This window comes from Aspergillus novofumigatus, assembly GCF_002847465.1.
Source record: "Aspergillus novofumigatus IBT 16806 chromosome Unknown P174scaffold_4, whole genome shotgun sequence".
Classification (NCBI taxonomy): Eukaryota; Fungi; Ascomycota; class Eurotiomycetes; order Eurotiales; family Aspergillaceae; genus Aspergillus; species Aspergillus novofumigatus.
The window spans coordinates 1,817,878-1,832,845 of record NW_020194277.1 but is presented as its reverse complement, the minus strand read 5'-3'; the positions used below and the strand labels follow the sequence as shown (position 1 = coordinate 1,832,845).

Genomic DNA, 14,968 nt, shown 5'->3' with positions numbered 1-14,968 from the left:
TGAAAGAATCCGTATTCAAAACATCAGTTACATCACAAAGGAAAGACATTGACCGACTCCTTGTCCTGCACCAGCGGAACTCAAGGCAGCCTGTCGTGGTGTACCATTTGGATCCCCTCCAATACCTGGGATCTCGGAGCAAGTCAACCAGGATTTCTCATTTTGCAACTTTTTTTCTCTTTTTTGATTTTATTGTAAACACTCAGTCCAGGCCAAGCTGGATAGCCAAGTTGCTGTCATCTGTCGTAGTCATATCGTCATGATTCGTTACATCAATATCTTATCAGTTGCAGTGAGGCATCAGAAAATATCCTCGGGCCATCGAAAGTCCTCTTCCTTAGGTTGCGTCTGGCCCGAGTTCTGCATCTGTGCGTTCTTCATCTTCCAGAGCTCTTTGGCTAGCCGTCTATCCACCTTTGCAGCGGTGGCAGCTAGGTTCTTCGGGAGTGGAGGCACAGGCGGGATACGCTCGTGCAAATAACCGCGGCTGGGGGTGGACGTTGGAGTGGGAGCGCCGGTCATGTCGTCCAGTTCCCTCAGATCTATGATCGGATAGTCCAGGTACGGCTCCTGTTGAGGCTCGTTCTCGCCGTTCGGTTGCTTCTCGACCTCATTCAGATGGTTCTCACTGGCACTGGAGCTGGCGGAGCGCAGATCTGAGCGTCGTTGCTTCATTCGGAGACAGGGCGTCGGTCGACTCCGCGAGGTTGATCTTCGTCTATGGGTGGAGGGCGAGCGTGTGTTTGAGCGTCGCCGGGGCTGATGTTGGTTTCTTCCTCGATATTCGTGATCTTCTGGCTGGGATTTATCCTGCGTCCGCTTTCGCTCGACAGATCCAGGACTGTCACTCTTTCCCATTTTGGTCGCCTTTCGCGGTGTGTTGGTTTCATGGAAACGGGCGGGTTCTTCATACTGAGACTCCTTGTTAGGAGAATCTTTAGTCATCTGATGGACCTTGTCACGGACTGACTTTGGATCCGGCGACTTTCTCTTGAGGAATGGGCTTTCCACCGTCGCCAATCCGTTTCCCTGGCTCTCAGCCACACGTTGGACATTCCCAGACGTCTCAGACAAAGCCGCTAGCTCGACTGCTTGCGAATCAGGCACTGTTGTGGCATCATTTTCGTAGAATCGCTCCGAAGGTAGCGTTGGGAGGGCTCCGGGCACGAACGGTCGATGATAGGGTCTCTCCTGGCAGAGTGTCCTTACCGGCTCCTCCTCCTCCTCCTCCTCGCCCGTCAATTCGCGCAACTCGCGCCTCGCGCGTTCAAGCTTCCCCTCGAGATCACTGACCCGCTTCAACAACTTGGTTTGCTTCTGGAGCTCCTTGCGGGATCGCGATTTGCGCACTTCGGGACGCTCCAAGTCCTCAGATCCTCGCTTGATATAAGGAATCCCTAGCGACGACTTGGCCTTGCGTAGTTCCTGCAACGAACTCCGAATCGAGCTTCCAGATCCGTATCCTTCCGTGGAATTCTGTCTCGAGTGACGCCCCAAAGTCTTGCTGCCGTCCCACTGCGCCTGACTCGCTCTACGAGAATGTTGCTCCGCAATAGGACCACTCGTCTGAACGCCCTGCATATAGCTTCCCTTGACAGTCCCCTTGTAGCCTGCCTTCTTCAGCTCCGCATAGGCCTTCTCCGCCTGCGCCCTGGCATCGCCTTCCGGCCTGTTCTCGGACTGCGAGCCGCGCCAGATATCAGACACATTCCCCCACACCCCAAACGGATTGAACGCCGATGCAATCGCCCTCCCAAACCGAAAGATACCAGACGACCTCTGACCTGCACCGTTATCATTCTGCCCGGACGCGCCCGCGTCCCCGCGTATGAAGATACTAGGCGGCTTTTCGCTCACGCTGTCATTCATGTGCGCCTCGATGAAGCGAGACGGTCGGCCCCGGCTCGATTTATCCCCACCGCCTCCCTGACGTCCATTTCGACGAGGCGAGCCGTAACTCGAATTCTTGAACGGCCAGCGGTGATTTCCATTGTCCTTTGACGGAGGATTCTCTTCGCCGGGTTGGAGCGGCCAATCGTTTGAACGGCGCCGCTTGGATGAGTGCGCAGATGGCGAGTTGAGAGGTTGCTCGTCTGGATCATATTCCTCCGCGTCGTCGAAGCGGCCGGATTCGTCCGACGGCCAGTCCGAGTCTGCAGCAGAGCTGCGCGAGTGCTTGCGAGAATGGGAGGGGTAGCCGTTGGAGCGTCTGTAAGTCGAGTGGACGGCTTGTTGCAGCTGGCGGTCCGCTTGGTGGGGATCGCTATCCAGGTGCACCTGGACGTAGGACATCTAGCAACGGAATCGATGAGTAAAGTTGTTGTGATTAATGAATCATAACGTGGGATATTGACGCGCAAGGGCGCGGGTAACAGGCAATATGTAGCACGAAGGAAGGGTTCATAAGACAAACCTCCGCATCAATCTCCCTCGCGGTCATGCCGATTGACCGCCCTCAGTACTCGTGGTCAATGATATGTTAGAGACTGCAAACATATAGAACGATCATAATGATACACCTGGCGTAGGAGAGTGTCGAAGGTGAAGACCACCGATCTCCGGGGCTAGAAGGCGGGGTGTTGTTGTTATGTTGTGATGTGTTGTTATTGTTGATGGTCTTGTTTACATCCGGGGTCTGATCAACTATGCGCCAAGCGCGCGCGATGGGTTTCGATTAAATAGCGTCTTCAGAGATAAAGACTATTTCTATTCATGAGTACCGGGAGACTGAAATAAATGAACACAAAAGATGATGACTCGAATGCCTCGCGTCCGGAGGGAATTCCCCTTAGACGAGACCGTTGGAAATGAATGTCTTGGTCTGACATGTGCCCTTGGCTGTGTCCGGTCACAATTATGCAGCAGAACAGGCCAATGGGTCGATAGATTTCAGTTGACATTCTTCTTTCCACAGTCAGGCAGAGAGATCCAATTGAACTTCCAGTCTCTGATTGTAAATGTAAGATGGGAATAGTGAAATGGTAGCAGGTAGGTTGGGAATGTTCGAGCACTCGCTCGTCATACTGAAAGGTTGAACAAATTGATGATAACTATGTCGAGAAACAGATCGTCTCAACGCCTCAAGCTTATATGTCAACTGGAACAGGAATCTCATGTCTAAGCTTACGATTGATCGTATTGGACAAACATCTATGACTCTCTGAAAAGGACACGGTGCTCTGACGCGGCCTGCAGATTTTTGAAGCAAATACAGGAAATGGAGGAATGAAGTAGCCAAAAATAAACCCCGCCAAAATATCCACCAGTTGCTAAAAAGAACCAAGAAACGAGCAGTACGAGAGCATGGCTCATGTTCGATAGAAGTATCCAGCTTTGACTGTCGGCAGGTATAGAGTCACACGCTCAGACAAGCTGCCAAGTAAGAATGTACAAAAGAAACTCTAATGGCGGCAACCGGTATGATCGGATAAAATCAGAGAAAGGAAAAAATCCCGGCGTCCAAGCCGAATACACAACAGTACAACAGAGAGACGTTGAATCTTCCGAAACGAACATAATCCTTCAATTGACCAACACGTTGGCTCAAAAGTCGTCACATAAACTGGACAGGTTCCGGAACGCGTTTATGGTAGCGCAGGCGAAATCTTCATGACCATTCTTCCATTCGCTCGTTTGTATGCCATCTCATCACGCGAATCGGTGTAGAATGGGAGCCGGCCATAATCGGGCTGCTTCCGACCCATGTTAGGGTATTGATCCATATCAGGCCGCATGCCATTGTGCAGAGGACGCTCATCATTGCCGAAGGTTTCCTCGTGCGATCGCTTGGATAGGGAATGATTCGTTTCCCACAATAGACGCTTTCCAGAACCAAGGTCGTGATGCGGGCTCTGCGCGTTGGGCTGAGACGGGTGGGAATATTCACCAGAGAGAACTTTCAGAGGCGGGAGCGAAGTTACATGGTTTGCAGGAGTCGGAGCACGAGGTACCGGAGGTTGCGTCAGGGTGGGGTATGCATTCGCATCGGAGGAGCGGGAATCAGTACTTGTCTGCATGTTCGGTGCCTTTGGCGGCTCCAGGCGGAGAGGAGGTAGGGCTGCCTTGGAATAGCTTGGACGCTCAGCCGGCAGGCGTGGCTGGGGTATGGATAGCCAGAGGGAGTGGCGTCGTACTCGGTGCCATTGGAAGGGTTTCTTGAGTGAGAATAGGAAGGGTGTGGAGAATACGTGTTTGCGGGAGTTGCCGACTGGGGTGTTGGCGGTAGTTGGGGAGCCGGATACTGGCTTTGCGTCGCTCCGAACGAAAGGTGAGACTGATATGAAGATGTCTGTGCCGAAGTTGCGGGGTTGTGAACCTGAGCTGGAGCGGGAGCTGCAGGGGCTGCTGGAATGGATCGCTGGTATGGCTGCGCGCCTTGGAATCCGTAATCGCTCGCAGACGGCCGTCTCTGCGCATCAGAGCCATAGGGGAAGGAGGCATCAGCGGTGGTACTGATGCTAGTGGAACGAGCACGCTCGGCCGAATTCGCCGCGTACATGTCAGGGGTAGTGTATCTGTCCGACCGAGTAGCAAAGACCCTCTCATCATCAAAATCGTAATCGTCGGTGCGCTTCTCACCGCGGCGTCTCATGCGCACGTCCCGTCGAATACGAACTCGGCAGCCTTGCTCTGCAATGATGCGGCTGAGCGATGTGCTTGTGGCCAGTCCAGGGAACTTCTTGGCACTGTAGACGGTGAACGGGACCGACTTGACTTCGAGACGGAAGTTCAGATGCGACTTGGGTGCTGATGGTTTGGTCAAGTTGATGCTCGAGTTGACGTCAGGCATTGGCATGTCCTTGTCCGCATCCTTGACGTCCTTGATCTCTTCGTACAAGTGGAAGCTCAACCGATATCTACCCTCGTGACGAACGGACAGGTCAGGAAAGATGAAATAACCGGCTTGCTGCGGACGGTCGAGGTACGCTACACCTGCTACGGGAACTCCTGTCAGGACCGGGCATGTAGGAGGTCCAGCGAGTCATCCTTGCGCCATAGGACGAGCCGTATCCAAGGTAGCGAACAGAAAGAAGTTGGCGTTGTAAGCGAAGGTTATGTCGGTCTTGTGCAGATCATCGTTGGGGTCAGACTCGAAGATTCGCAATTCAACAACAGGCGGAGGATCAACCGGTCGACGGTCGGCAGAGGCTGTGAGATGTCACCATTGATTAGCTCCACGTCCAGTGTACAGCAATTGTGAACAGCAGCAGATCATACACTTGGCACCAGCACCACAGGCTCTTGCACGCTCCGGCTGCTGCATCACACTAAGCTTGTATGTAATCTTCTTGCCCTCGCGAGTGATTCTGCTGACGGAGCTCTCCGTCTCATTCGCGGGAGGCATTAGGGAGGTCTAGTCGCCATTTTGGCTCTTGAATGAATTCGAAGAAAATAGAATAACTTGACGAGATCAGTATATACGAGATCAAAGAATCACGGAGGTAGATGATAGGCATAGTGATGGCATCATTTCGCCTTCGGCACTGACTTGTTTTCACATATATAATTAGATGGGTGGGCGCTGTGTCGAACAATTGACGAAGTCTTATAATATCAACGACCCGAAATTTGCACCAAGCAAGCTCCCTCCTTCCCGAGTTGTTGCACTTGATGGTTTTGTTTTGACAGACAGTTTGACGGTCTAGTCAGTCGGCTGACGTATAGAGTCTGGAGAAAAATTCGAGGGAAGGAGAGTTAAAGAAAAATAGAGAAACATAGAACAGAGAAAACAGAAAGGGCCGGATCTGTTGCGTATTGAGTGAGCAACAGATGCGGCAGCCCTGGGCGATGAAGGTGAGGAGGATGATAGAGTTGGATAATAGATTGAAGATGGAGAAGATATCAAAGGAGCGGGAGGGGCATGGGACTGGGGAGAGCGAGTTACAAAAGTCAGCCGTGCCGTTAGTCGACTTTAGGCGTGGACTAGAGAGGTACTTTGGTGCTAACTACACACTTTACTAGGAACTGTGTCGTCCATACTAACCGGTTGTGGTTAAATGTGGAGGTAATGATCAGTGACTTTAACCAGAGCTACCGACCCTAGGGTAATCCTTCCGTCCTAGTTGCCTTTGTTAGCAGCCCACTCTTCTTTATTACCATGAAACAATGAAGTGGCTGTTGAATGTCATGACGAAGATAACCAGTATGAGACATCGAGGACAAGCCAAGGATTATCATCAAGTCGATATTCTCATCTTCCATTAGAAGGTTCAGTGTATAACACCTTATTAACTTGAGCGTGCGGAATACAGTACGTACGGTCGAGGTACTGCGTATGGGTATTGTCACCTATGCAGCACCGATGCAGAATACTGTGCCGGAGCAGTGGATCCTGGGTAGAGGTCTGGAAGACTGGGAAAGGTGGAAGGGGATGGTGGAGAAGAGAGGGGCAGCCATGACCGATCATTGGAGCCTGGACAGGCCACCCATGCTTTAGGTTTAAGGCGGCGGTTAACTCCAATGAGCAGCCACTGGCAACTGGTAAGTCGAGGCCGATCCAAGGAGATAGCACATTCCATTAAAGGAGCATAGATAATTTAAAATGCGCTATACCAGAGGGGAGTCTGAGAGCGACGACAAGTGACTGATTTATCATGACTGCATGAACAACTAAGGTAGATAAGGATTTTTCATTTTTCATCGTCATATTACCACGTGACTTGTCTTCGGTGTTTGTTACTGCAGACGAGAATCAAGGATTAGTTTCCCATTGGGCTCTGACATAACCCAGTCCAGCGGATCGGACTCTTTGTTTCTTCCCAAAACCTGAAGAACGGGACGACGAAGAAGTGAAAGGACAACTAAGTGGTCTATGCGTCTTAGGGTCGTCGCCGTCTTGCAGATTTCAGCCGACAAATCCATGGTGCTCAGGCTTCATCACTATCGGGGTTGGCTGAATTCTTCTCCAATAATACAGGTATATCTGTAAGAAAAATGGATCGGTCGCTACCACGGAGTAAATCTGGGATTTGTTACCCCATTAATACCTAACTATCTATCCGAGCACACTATCTGTTCAGCACTTTTCCAATGGAGTTCGTCCATGGATTCAGCTACGTGTCTTGTTATTCCAAATCCCAAATCCTATTCCTGCAAATCATCATCAGTTTAGGTCGATTTATCGAAGCGAGAAAGAGAATAACAATGCAGCCGGCAAATGAACTAGCCATAGTACTAATCATCAGGATCGGCGGGGTTTTGAGAAACCGCAGTGAGACTGGATCTGCAACCTAACAGGCCAAATCGCCTCGCCTCTTCGGATGAATGCACGGGACAAATGGAGTCAGCACTAGCAGGGATATCCATGTCAGATTCGGCCGAAGGAAACACTTCCAATTGGGTTACGCAGCACACCTTTGTTAGCGTTGAGGTGATTTGATGTTAATGTCCGACTCCGACCCCGTCTGTTTTGGTTGATGCAGGCTTTGTGGTATTCGGTCTTACATGAATCATGTTGCTTGACCGAGGTGATCAGCAGCAGACTAACTAAGCCCTCGACAAAATAAATTCCAGGCGTCGATGTCAAGCAGAGAAAAGATCATCATCCTCTGTCTATACGATCAAGTAAGGGTAATGACGAGTTCGTGGCAGTCCCAAGGTCCAAAAATGTCGCTCCTCGGCTTCTGTCATGATGATCATCATTTCTTGGGTATCGGACGGAAACTTCCAACAAAACCCACTTCAGGCGGTCCGCACCGAATGGAAAGACGGGCCCGCCTCAAGCCGCCCATGGACATTCCTCTGGTTGGTTCTTTTTATCAACCAAAGAAACACGATCCAATCAGTAATAGTAATCAGGACCTAAGGTACAGGTGATCTCCTCATTTCAGACGTCTACTAGACATGGAAATTGCCAAACATCACCTCATTGTGACACTGAGACCTTGTCAACTGAACAATAACCGAGGAGAGCCTCGTGCACAACTAACGACTGACCAGGGGGGCGCGCAGGGGCCTATGATAGTCTGAGATCCGCGCTTTGTATCGCTGTGGGTGACACTAATACTACCTTAAGAAAGATAACTTTTGGTCTTCGGATTGTTCTGGATTGGGACATTGCTCCGGGAGATCTGCATTTTTGCCTCAAACTGTCTTGCTGTTACCACCTCGATCACAACCGACCCGACGATCGTTGCATGGGATTCCAATTACGTATCGGTCAACCTATCCAGAGAGGTATGCTGATGCAGCAGTAATAATAATAGTAATAATGCACCATTCTGCCAGTCAGGGAACGTGTCCTAGCCTGATTATTAACATTTCTTCTTCTGCGCCAGTATCTTGACGAACCAATCACAGAGACGCAGGTACCTAGTCTTTAAGACAGCTTACCAAGGAATTACCAAGCACTTTACCTAAACTAGGTTAACTTCAGGAGTTCGGCCGAATCCAAACAAAACTCAGTCCATGATTCTACAAGGCTTGCACGCCATTCCCTTTATTTTGATATAATGCGAGACTCTAAATATGATTGGCTCTCCAGTCATCATCCAACCTGGAAATCAAGGAGAAATCGGCCCATTCTGATTACAGCTACGGCAAACTCCGTAGGCTCATATCATAGCACAAGATAACATGGAACAAATGGCTGATTTCCAGTTGTCAATCACAAACAGGCACTCGGGCACTCAGCACTAGCAGTCCGCAGTCCGCAGTCCGCAAAGGCAAATCCCATATCTCGGTACGGAGTACCCCCTCGCATTAATGATGAGCGCGATCATCCTGGATGCATATTTCTGAAGCATGTTGCTAACCAATGCCCAGACTGTCGGGTCTATCCCAGATAAGTCCGAAAATGAGATTTAGCATTCCAGCATTCCTGAATGTGACAAATCGCTTATTTGAACCTTTTCCGAGCAATATACTCCTTATTGAGTATCTTTTGCTGCTTAATGGGGTGGACTGGGAGTCAAATCGCTATGGAATCTGTTCGGAATAGACATGATACCACTCGCCTTAGTTTTGCTGATTAGGAATGAATGCTCAGCGCTATTGATAAATCATGACGGAGAAATCAATACGCCGAACGCTCTTACGGAGTACTCGGTAGATAGGCTCTCCGTGTTCTCAAGCGCAGTAGCGCCACTCATGCAGCACGGAGCTCATCCCTTTCCGCTTATCGAGTAAAAAACTTTTGCTGAATTCTATCCGGTTTGCTCACCCGGATATATGTCATGATGTCAAGAAGGCTTTCGGTTACCATCCATAGGTATGATACCGGAATGCCATGAGCAAAGATTAAGCAGTACGACGGTTAAAGCTGCATGATGCTCGAACTCAGAAGCCAGAACGATGTCGCCAAGCACAGAAATAAGGTGGTCTCGGATGCATGCGCGGAAGTTGGGACAGCTCGAGTCCCTAGATTCCACCTCTAGACTCTAGTCCATGTCTTCGAAACGACCAAGCCATATCCATTGTAAGAAGCACGTCAGTGTCTCAATGCGCCTGCGTGACTTGGCTACTCTCAGCTAGCAGAAGAATATTAGCTGTCGATTCCTCAACGCCCGTCGTACATCACTGGCATTGAATTCATCCCTCAGAATGACACATTGACCCCCCTATTAGCGCGCCGTTTGCATGCAGAGTAATACCTCATGGCTGTTGTGTATCGTGTGAATATTGAATCCTCGCTTCTAGAGTTTAGATCTGTAACACGAAGCATTTGATTTCGAGTCGGGAAAATGTGACCTGTCAAGTTTGCATCACAAAGGCCCCGTATCCGAAGGACTAAGGTAGCACGGACAGTATGTAATCTATCTAGGTTAGAGCTAGATCTCCGTCGGCTTTCACCGTCTTTTTTTGGCCGGGGGCATGATAGACGAGATCCCCTTTTTGGAGATGATTCCGGCGTTTTATATGTGGCAGGGAGCAGTGAACCAATCCCGTCTACTTCTGTACAGATGTCCACCATATCTCCGTACTCCCCGTACTTTAGACGAGTTCGCTTAAAACCTACGACTCTATGAGATTGTTTACCCTACTCACTTTTCGCGAGAGATATCTCTGATTTGACGGCCGTCGAGTCTGTGCGCTTCCTATCCAACTAAGAGTCAAGTCATGTCCACTCCTAAAGTCCCCGGTCTCTTTCGATTTCGACAAGGAATAAGAATACAGTGTCTACTACAATGTCAGTCGACTGGGCTGACTTAATGTCCGGTATAACTATTCTTAGATTAAGATTTGCGTATGACAGCGCCAACGGTAGATGTAACCCGAGACACTATATGACTTGTGTGCAACATTGCATCCTCAAGCACTCTGAGCTTCAATGGCACGCGCAACAGCTATTTCCAAAGTGTCCATATCCGGCGCATGGATCTTGCCATTGTCTCTCGTCTCGTAAAGAGTCCCTCCCTCTGTCCAGATCCTGCGCAAGGTAGCCACAACCGCCAGTGGATTATTCGCTTCCCAAAGCTCCTGCTCCAGCTGCTTCAGCTCCGGCAACGACGTATACTCCCGCTCCCACTTGGCCTGAGTCTGCCGCTCAAACTCGGCCAGGATCTCGTTTGGCGTTGTTGTAAAGGAGTTGACTTTGAGCACCTGGTTGCGGGAGGCCTCGTTGTTGATGATCGCCGCTACGAGAAGTTTGCCAACACTGGTGATCATTAGCTCGGATTACATCAGGAATAAGTGCATGCGACATACTCGCTCATAGCCGTAAGGCTGATCGGCCCATTACCATCGCCCAGTAGAACGGCTTTCTTGTTCGCGACATCGAACGTCCCTGCGCGGGGGCACTTGCTTGCGTTCTCCAGGTATAGGTCCGCGTACGGGCCCGTAACGAGGTAAGTGTGTTCGAGTCTCTTCACCTCTTCTCGGATGAATTTTCGGACCTGCAGCTTGAGCTGGTGCGGCTTCTCGTGTGCTGACTGCGGCCCGTACTCGATGTCGGTGCCGTACTCGGACGGGAAGAATCGGATGATGTTCGAGCTGGACTCGGCGATTCGGATGAGGTTGATCTGAGCGGCGATCATGTTCCGTCCTAGGCAGCTTACAACTGTGTCGAATCCTGGGATACGTGTCAGATTGAACAGCGTGGTAGGAGTAGGGCAGAGCAGTGTACCTTGATAAGCTTCGCGAACGCGCGCTTCATCGTTCAGGTCGCCGACGATGATCTCGGCTCCATGGTCTTTGAGCCATTGGATCTGTTCTTTCTTTGTATCGATTGTCTTCTGAGAGGTGAAGATGGCGACTCGGTCGAAAGAAGTTGGAGCAGCGGTTGCAATAGCTTTGATGATGTATCGGCCGATGACGCCAGTTGCCCCAAGGACTAGGATTTTGCGCAGTTGACCGGGCATTTTGAGTATATGACACTTTATCCAGGTATATTTTTACAGGGAATTGAAAGCGCAAAAGAATTGGTGTCTGAAGAATAGAAAGGTCGGATTTCTAAGCGGTATCTAGTGCGGGGATATCGGCTGTTTACTCCAGAGATGGTGTTTGCCTGCGGGGGCGCCAACGGCCAGCTTACCCCAAAGCGATATTATCAAGGCCAGATGGGACAGATTGTGTCTCGACCGCCATAATATATGGCCGTCTGACTCTGCCATGGTGTTGACATTTTGAGGTTCTGGCAGTCTTTGTAAAGAGCACTTGCGGCAGTTTCACACCGGTATATATTGTCTTCGGCGAGCCAACAGCTGCTCCAGAGATGAGGGACAAGGAGCTCGAGCCTCTGCAGAAGATCGGGCAGGATGTCTATTTCTACGAGGGGTCTGGCTACAACAGCAATGAATTCAGTTCTGACCCTTCACTCATCGTCCTATGCACCTGGCTGGGAGGAGCAAGTCCTCGACGCATCAATAAATACATGACGCAATATCGAGCACTTTTTCCAGCATCATCTATTCTTCTCATTACAACTACATTACCTGATATCACCGTCCGTCCCTTTAGCGTGCTGCGTGCGCGATTGAAACCAGCTCGTGAAGCCATCTGCCGCATTTTCTCACGGAAAGCCGGAGATACAACTGGACGGAAGAACGGTGCTCTGCTACATGTCTTCTCACACGGAGGATGCAACACGGCCATCCAGCTGGCGCTCTCCATAAAGGAAAATCCAGGCCCAAACGCGCTGCATCACCTCCCCCTAAGAGGCGTCATCTTCGATTGCTGTCCTGGGAAAACCGGTTTCCGCCGATCATACAATGCCGCCGTTCTATCTCTTCCTCAGGGTGGTAAGTTGGTCCAGCTTGTCGGCAGGGCTGTATTGTACACAACCGTGGGGACGATCACCAGCATCCAGAACGCGGGGCTTATGAGCTCTGTCAATGACCTGCGGCATCAACTGAATGACGACGCGGTGTTGAGGCGCCAGGTGCGAAGGCTGTACATGTGCTCGCAAACGGATACCACGGTCGACTGGCACGATGTACTGTCGCACATGGAGACGGCTCGAAAGCTGGGATACCAAGTTGATGGGGTTATGTTTCGGAACAGCCCGCATTGTGCACTGATGCTGGAGGATGAGAAGAAATATTGGACGAGCATTAAGCAATTTTGGAGGGAGGAGGATCTATCGTACAATATTGATGGTCCTGCATCTGCTCTTGAAGGTGGCTCAACAGAAAAAGACAGCTTATTACCTCGTAGTAAACTGTGAGAGTCGAGGAATAGCAGAGATGGATAAAATTCTAAATACTAGGTATACTCAGTGTTGTAGTATACTATAGAGGTGAATCCGTGGAATCTGATTGGTCGCCGGCTTGTCAGCGCAACATCCGCAATTGCTCATCACTCGCTCCCAACGCGTTGCGATCTTCTGCTCTCTTGACTCGGTCACGCTTATGGATCTGTTATCGGTCCTACCGGGCTTTCAAACACGATCATACGCTCATATTATACCCGCACTCGAGCGAAGCAAAATCACCATCGTCGACCTCATCACGCTCGATAATCTCGAAATCGCGAAACGCGCTCACGTTCCCCCGCAGACCTTCGCCAGCTAACCACCCAAGTTGTCAAGGCGTTGCACAAAGATGTTGGTTTTGAAGAAGCTTGTGAGGATGATGATGCTGTCGAGTCGAGCTCCAGCAATGACGTCGAAAAGCCTCTCATCCCTGGTCCATCGACCAAGCTAGACTTGTCGCGACGGAGTGTGATCAGCACTCTGGACCCCGCGTTGGATGAGCTGCTCAATGGTGGTCTGCCGACCGGCTATTTGACCGAGGTGACTGGAGAAAGGTGACTTACCAAATGGCATACGTCTTGTTTGCGATTCTGACTGTGCGAGGATGTAGTGGGAGCGGCAAGACGCAATTTCTCCTCAGTCTCCTTCTAGCGGTGCAACTTCCAGAGCCTCGCGGTCTCGGAAAAGGCGCAATATACATCTCAACGGAGGCCCCGTTGGCGACATCACGACTGTCGCAGCTCCTCGAGTATCATCCTTACCTCTCGACCCTCCCGAAAGACCGCGCCCCGACACTGGAGAGAATCCTCTCCATCAATGCGATGGACCTGGAATCCCAGGACCATATCCTCAACTACCAGTTGCCCGTTGCGATTACCCGCTACGATGTCGGCCTCGTGGTCATCGACTCGATAACTTCCAATTACAGAGCAGAACACACATCTCACAACGTCCTGGGCTTGTCTACACGTTCCGGAGAACTGGCAAGACTGGGCCAGATGCTGCGCAACCTAGCCGTCGCAAAGAATATCGCGATTGTTGTCGCAAATCAAGTCTCGGACCGCTTCGATCCTCTCGAGAGTAACACAGCATTGCGGCGCGCCGCCGCATACGGAAATAATTTTGTCTCATCCTCGCCAGTGTCGACACAACAGCAACAGACGACACATCTACACCGCGACTCAGCCATCGCTTCACCACTTCCCGCTGCCCGATCCAGGCCACCGGAGTCCGGCAATGCCGAGCTGTCTCCTCACGTCACGGTCGCACCACCGTCCTCATCCCCAGCCTTCCCCTCCTCGCCGTTCCTCGCGGACGACAACCCGTCCGAGCAGCAGCCGCAAGACTTCGACGGATCATACCTAATCGGCAACCCCGTGCGCAACGAGCTCTTAAGCCTAGTGCACCAGCAACGATTCTTCACCGGATGGGGCGATACGCCGCAGGCTGCCGCGCCGCCTTCACCATACTACTTCTCCCGACAGCCGACGCACAAGACGCCAGCGCTGGGGTTTGTCTGGTCGTCCCAGATAGCGTGCAGGATTGCCCTAAAGAAGGAGGAGATCGCGACCATGCTCGGTCCTGCGTTCGAGCCAAAGAGCACAGACCCGTTGTCTCCAGCTTCGCAGCCACACGAAGCAACTAGACCGACGCCAGACGGTAAGGAGCAACGAAGCGATCACCACGTCCTGGAAACAACCTCAGATGTCCCACCCGTACGGCGATGGGTCACGCCCCAACCGGCAGCACCGGACATAATTCCCCCCGCACGCTCCGAAGAACCATGAAACTGGTCTTTGCGCCTTGGGCCGCCGGGATGGTGACGACTACCATCGACGAGGACGGGAACTCCACCGTTTACATCCAAGATGAGGTTGAATATACCATCTCGAAGGGAGGATTGAGGAATGTGGAAGGGCAAGAGTAGATGATGTTCAAGAATTATTTCACCCGAAGCTACTGATCCCTTAGCATCTCCGTGATATCTCTGAATATGCTAGATGATCTATCAATGTAGCATAGTTTACAACGAAGAACTTGGCTGCCTAGTCTCGTATATCTCCACTAGTGCTAGTTGCGGCGGGCGGCGGAAGCTATTCTGCATCCCCGCATTTGAATTCCTTGCTTTCTCCAGCTTTACGACTCCTCTACCCATATTCATTGTCCCAAAGAATGAAGCTTATGATCGCTTTCTGGATTGACTGAATTTGCCCATGGTCTAAGGGGACGAACTTCTAACGCGCCAAAAAGTGACATCCACAAATCTTCGCTGGAAAGTAGAATATATGCTATGAAAAGGTTAACATGATCTAGAGCACATGGCAACCAAACAGGACTCCC

The 14,968-nt window shown here is 50.9% G+C and overlaps 4 protein-coding genes across 4 annotated transcripts; 1 reads left to right on the top strand and 3 right to left on the bottom strand.

Annotated features, from left to right (window-relative positions):
* Window positions 1-9: 9 nt before the first annotated feature.
* On the bottom strand, window positions 10-2,724 carry P174DRAFT_406515 (putative nuclear RNA binding protein). Its single transcript, XM_024824106.1, has 2 exons — window positions 2,414-2,724; window positions 10-2,292 (listed from the first exon to the last, which is right to left on the bottom strand). Exons 1-2 carry the CDS (start codon window positions 2,438-2,440, stop codon window positions 301-303), a joined length of 2,019 nt encoding a protein of 672 aa, XP_024682716.1. The 5' UTR covers window positions 2,441-2,724; the 3' UTR covers window positions 10-300.
* Window positions 2,725-3,584: 860 nt separating this feature from the next.
* Window positions 3,585-5,344, bottom strand: veA (sexual development activator VeA; the record flags this gene model as incomplete). The annotated part of the gene is made up of 4 exons (XM_024825677.1): window positions 3,585-4,071; window positions 4,134-4,947; window positions 5,002-5,148; window positions 5,218-5,344. 4 exons carry the CDS (start codon window positions 5,342-5,344, stop codon window positions 3,585-3,587), a joined length of 1,575 nt encoding a protein of 524 aa, XP_024682715.1.
* A 4,904-nt stretch (window positions 5,345-10,248) lies between these two features.
* On the bottom strand, window positions 10,249-11,297 carry P174DRAFT_460225 (aromatic alcohol reductase; the record flags this gene model as incomplete). The annotated part of the gene is made up of 3 exons (XM_024829859.1): window positions 10,249-10,594; window positions 10,645-11,008; window positions 11,063-11,297. The coding sequence occupies 3 exons, from the start codon at window positions 11,295-11,297 to the stop codon at window positions 10,249-10,251; spliced, it is 945 nt and encodes a 314-aa protein (XP_024682714.1).
* Window positions 11,298-11,473: 176 nt separating this feature from the next.
* On the top strand, window positions 11,474-12,897 carry P174DRAFT_172641 (putative DNA repair protein (Rad57)). The gene has a single exon (XM_024821231.1). It carries the CDS (start codon window positions 11,651-11,653, stop codon window positions 12,599-12,601), a length of 951 nt encoding a protein of 316 aa, XP_024682713.1. The 5' UTR covers window positions 11,474-11,650; the 3' UTR covers window positions 12,602-12,897.
* The last annotated feature ends 2,071 nt before the right edge of the window (window positions 12,898-14,968 follow it).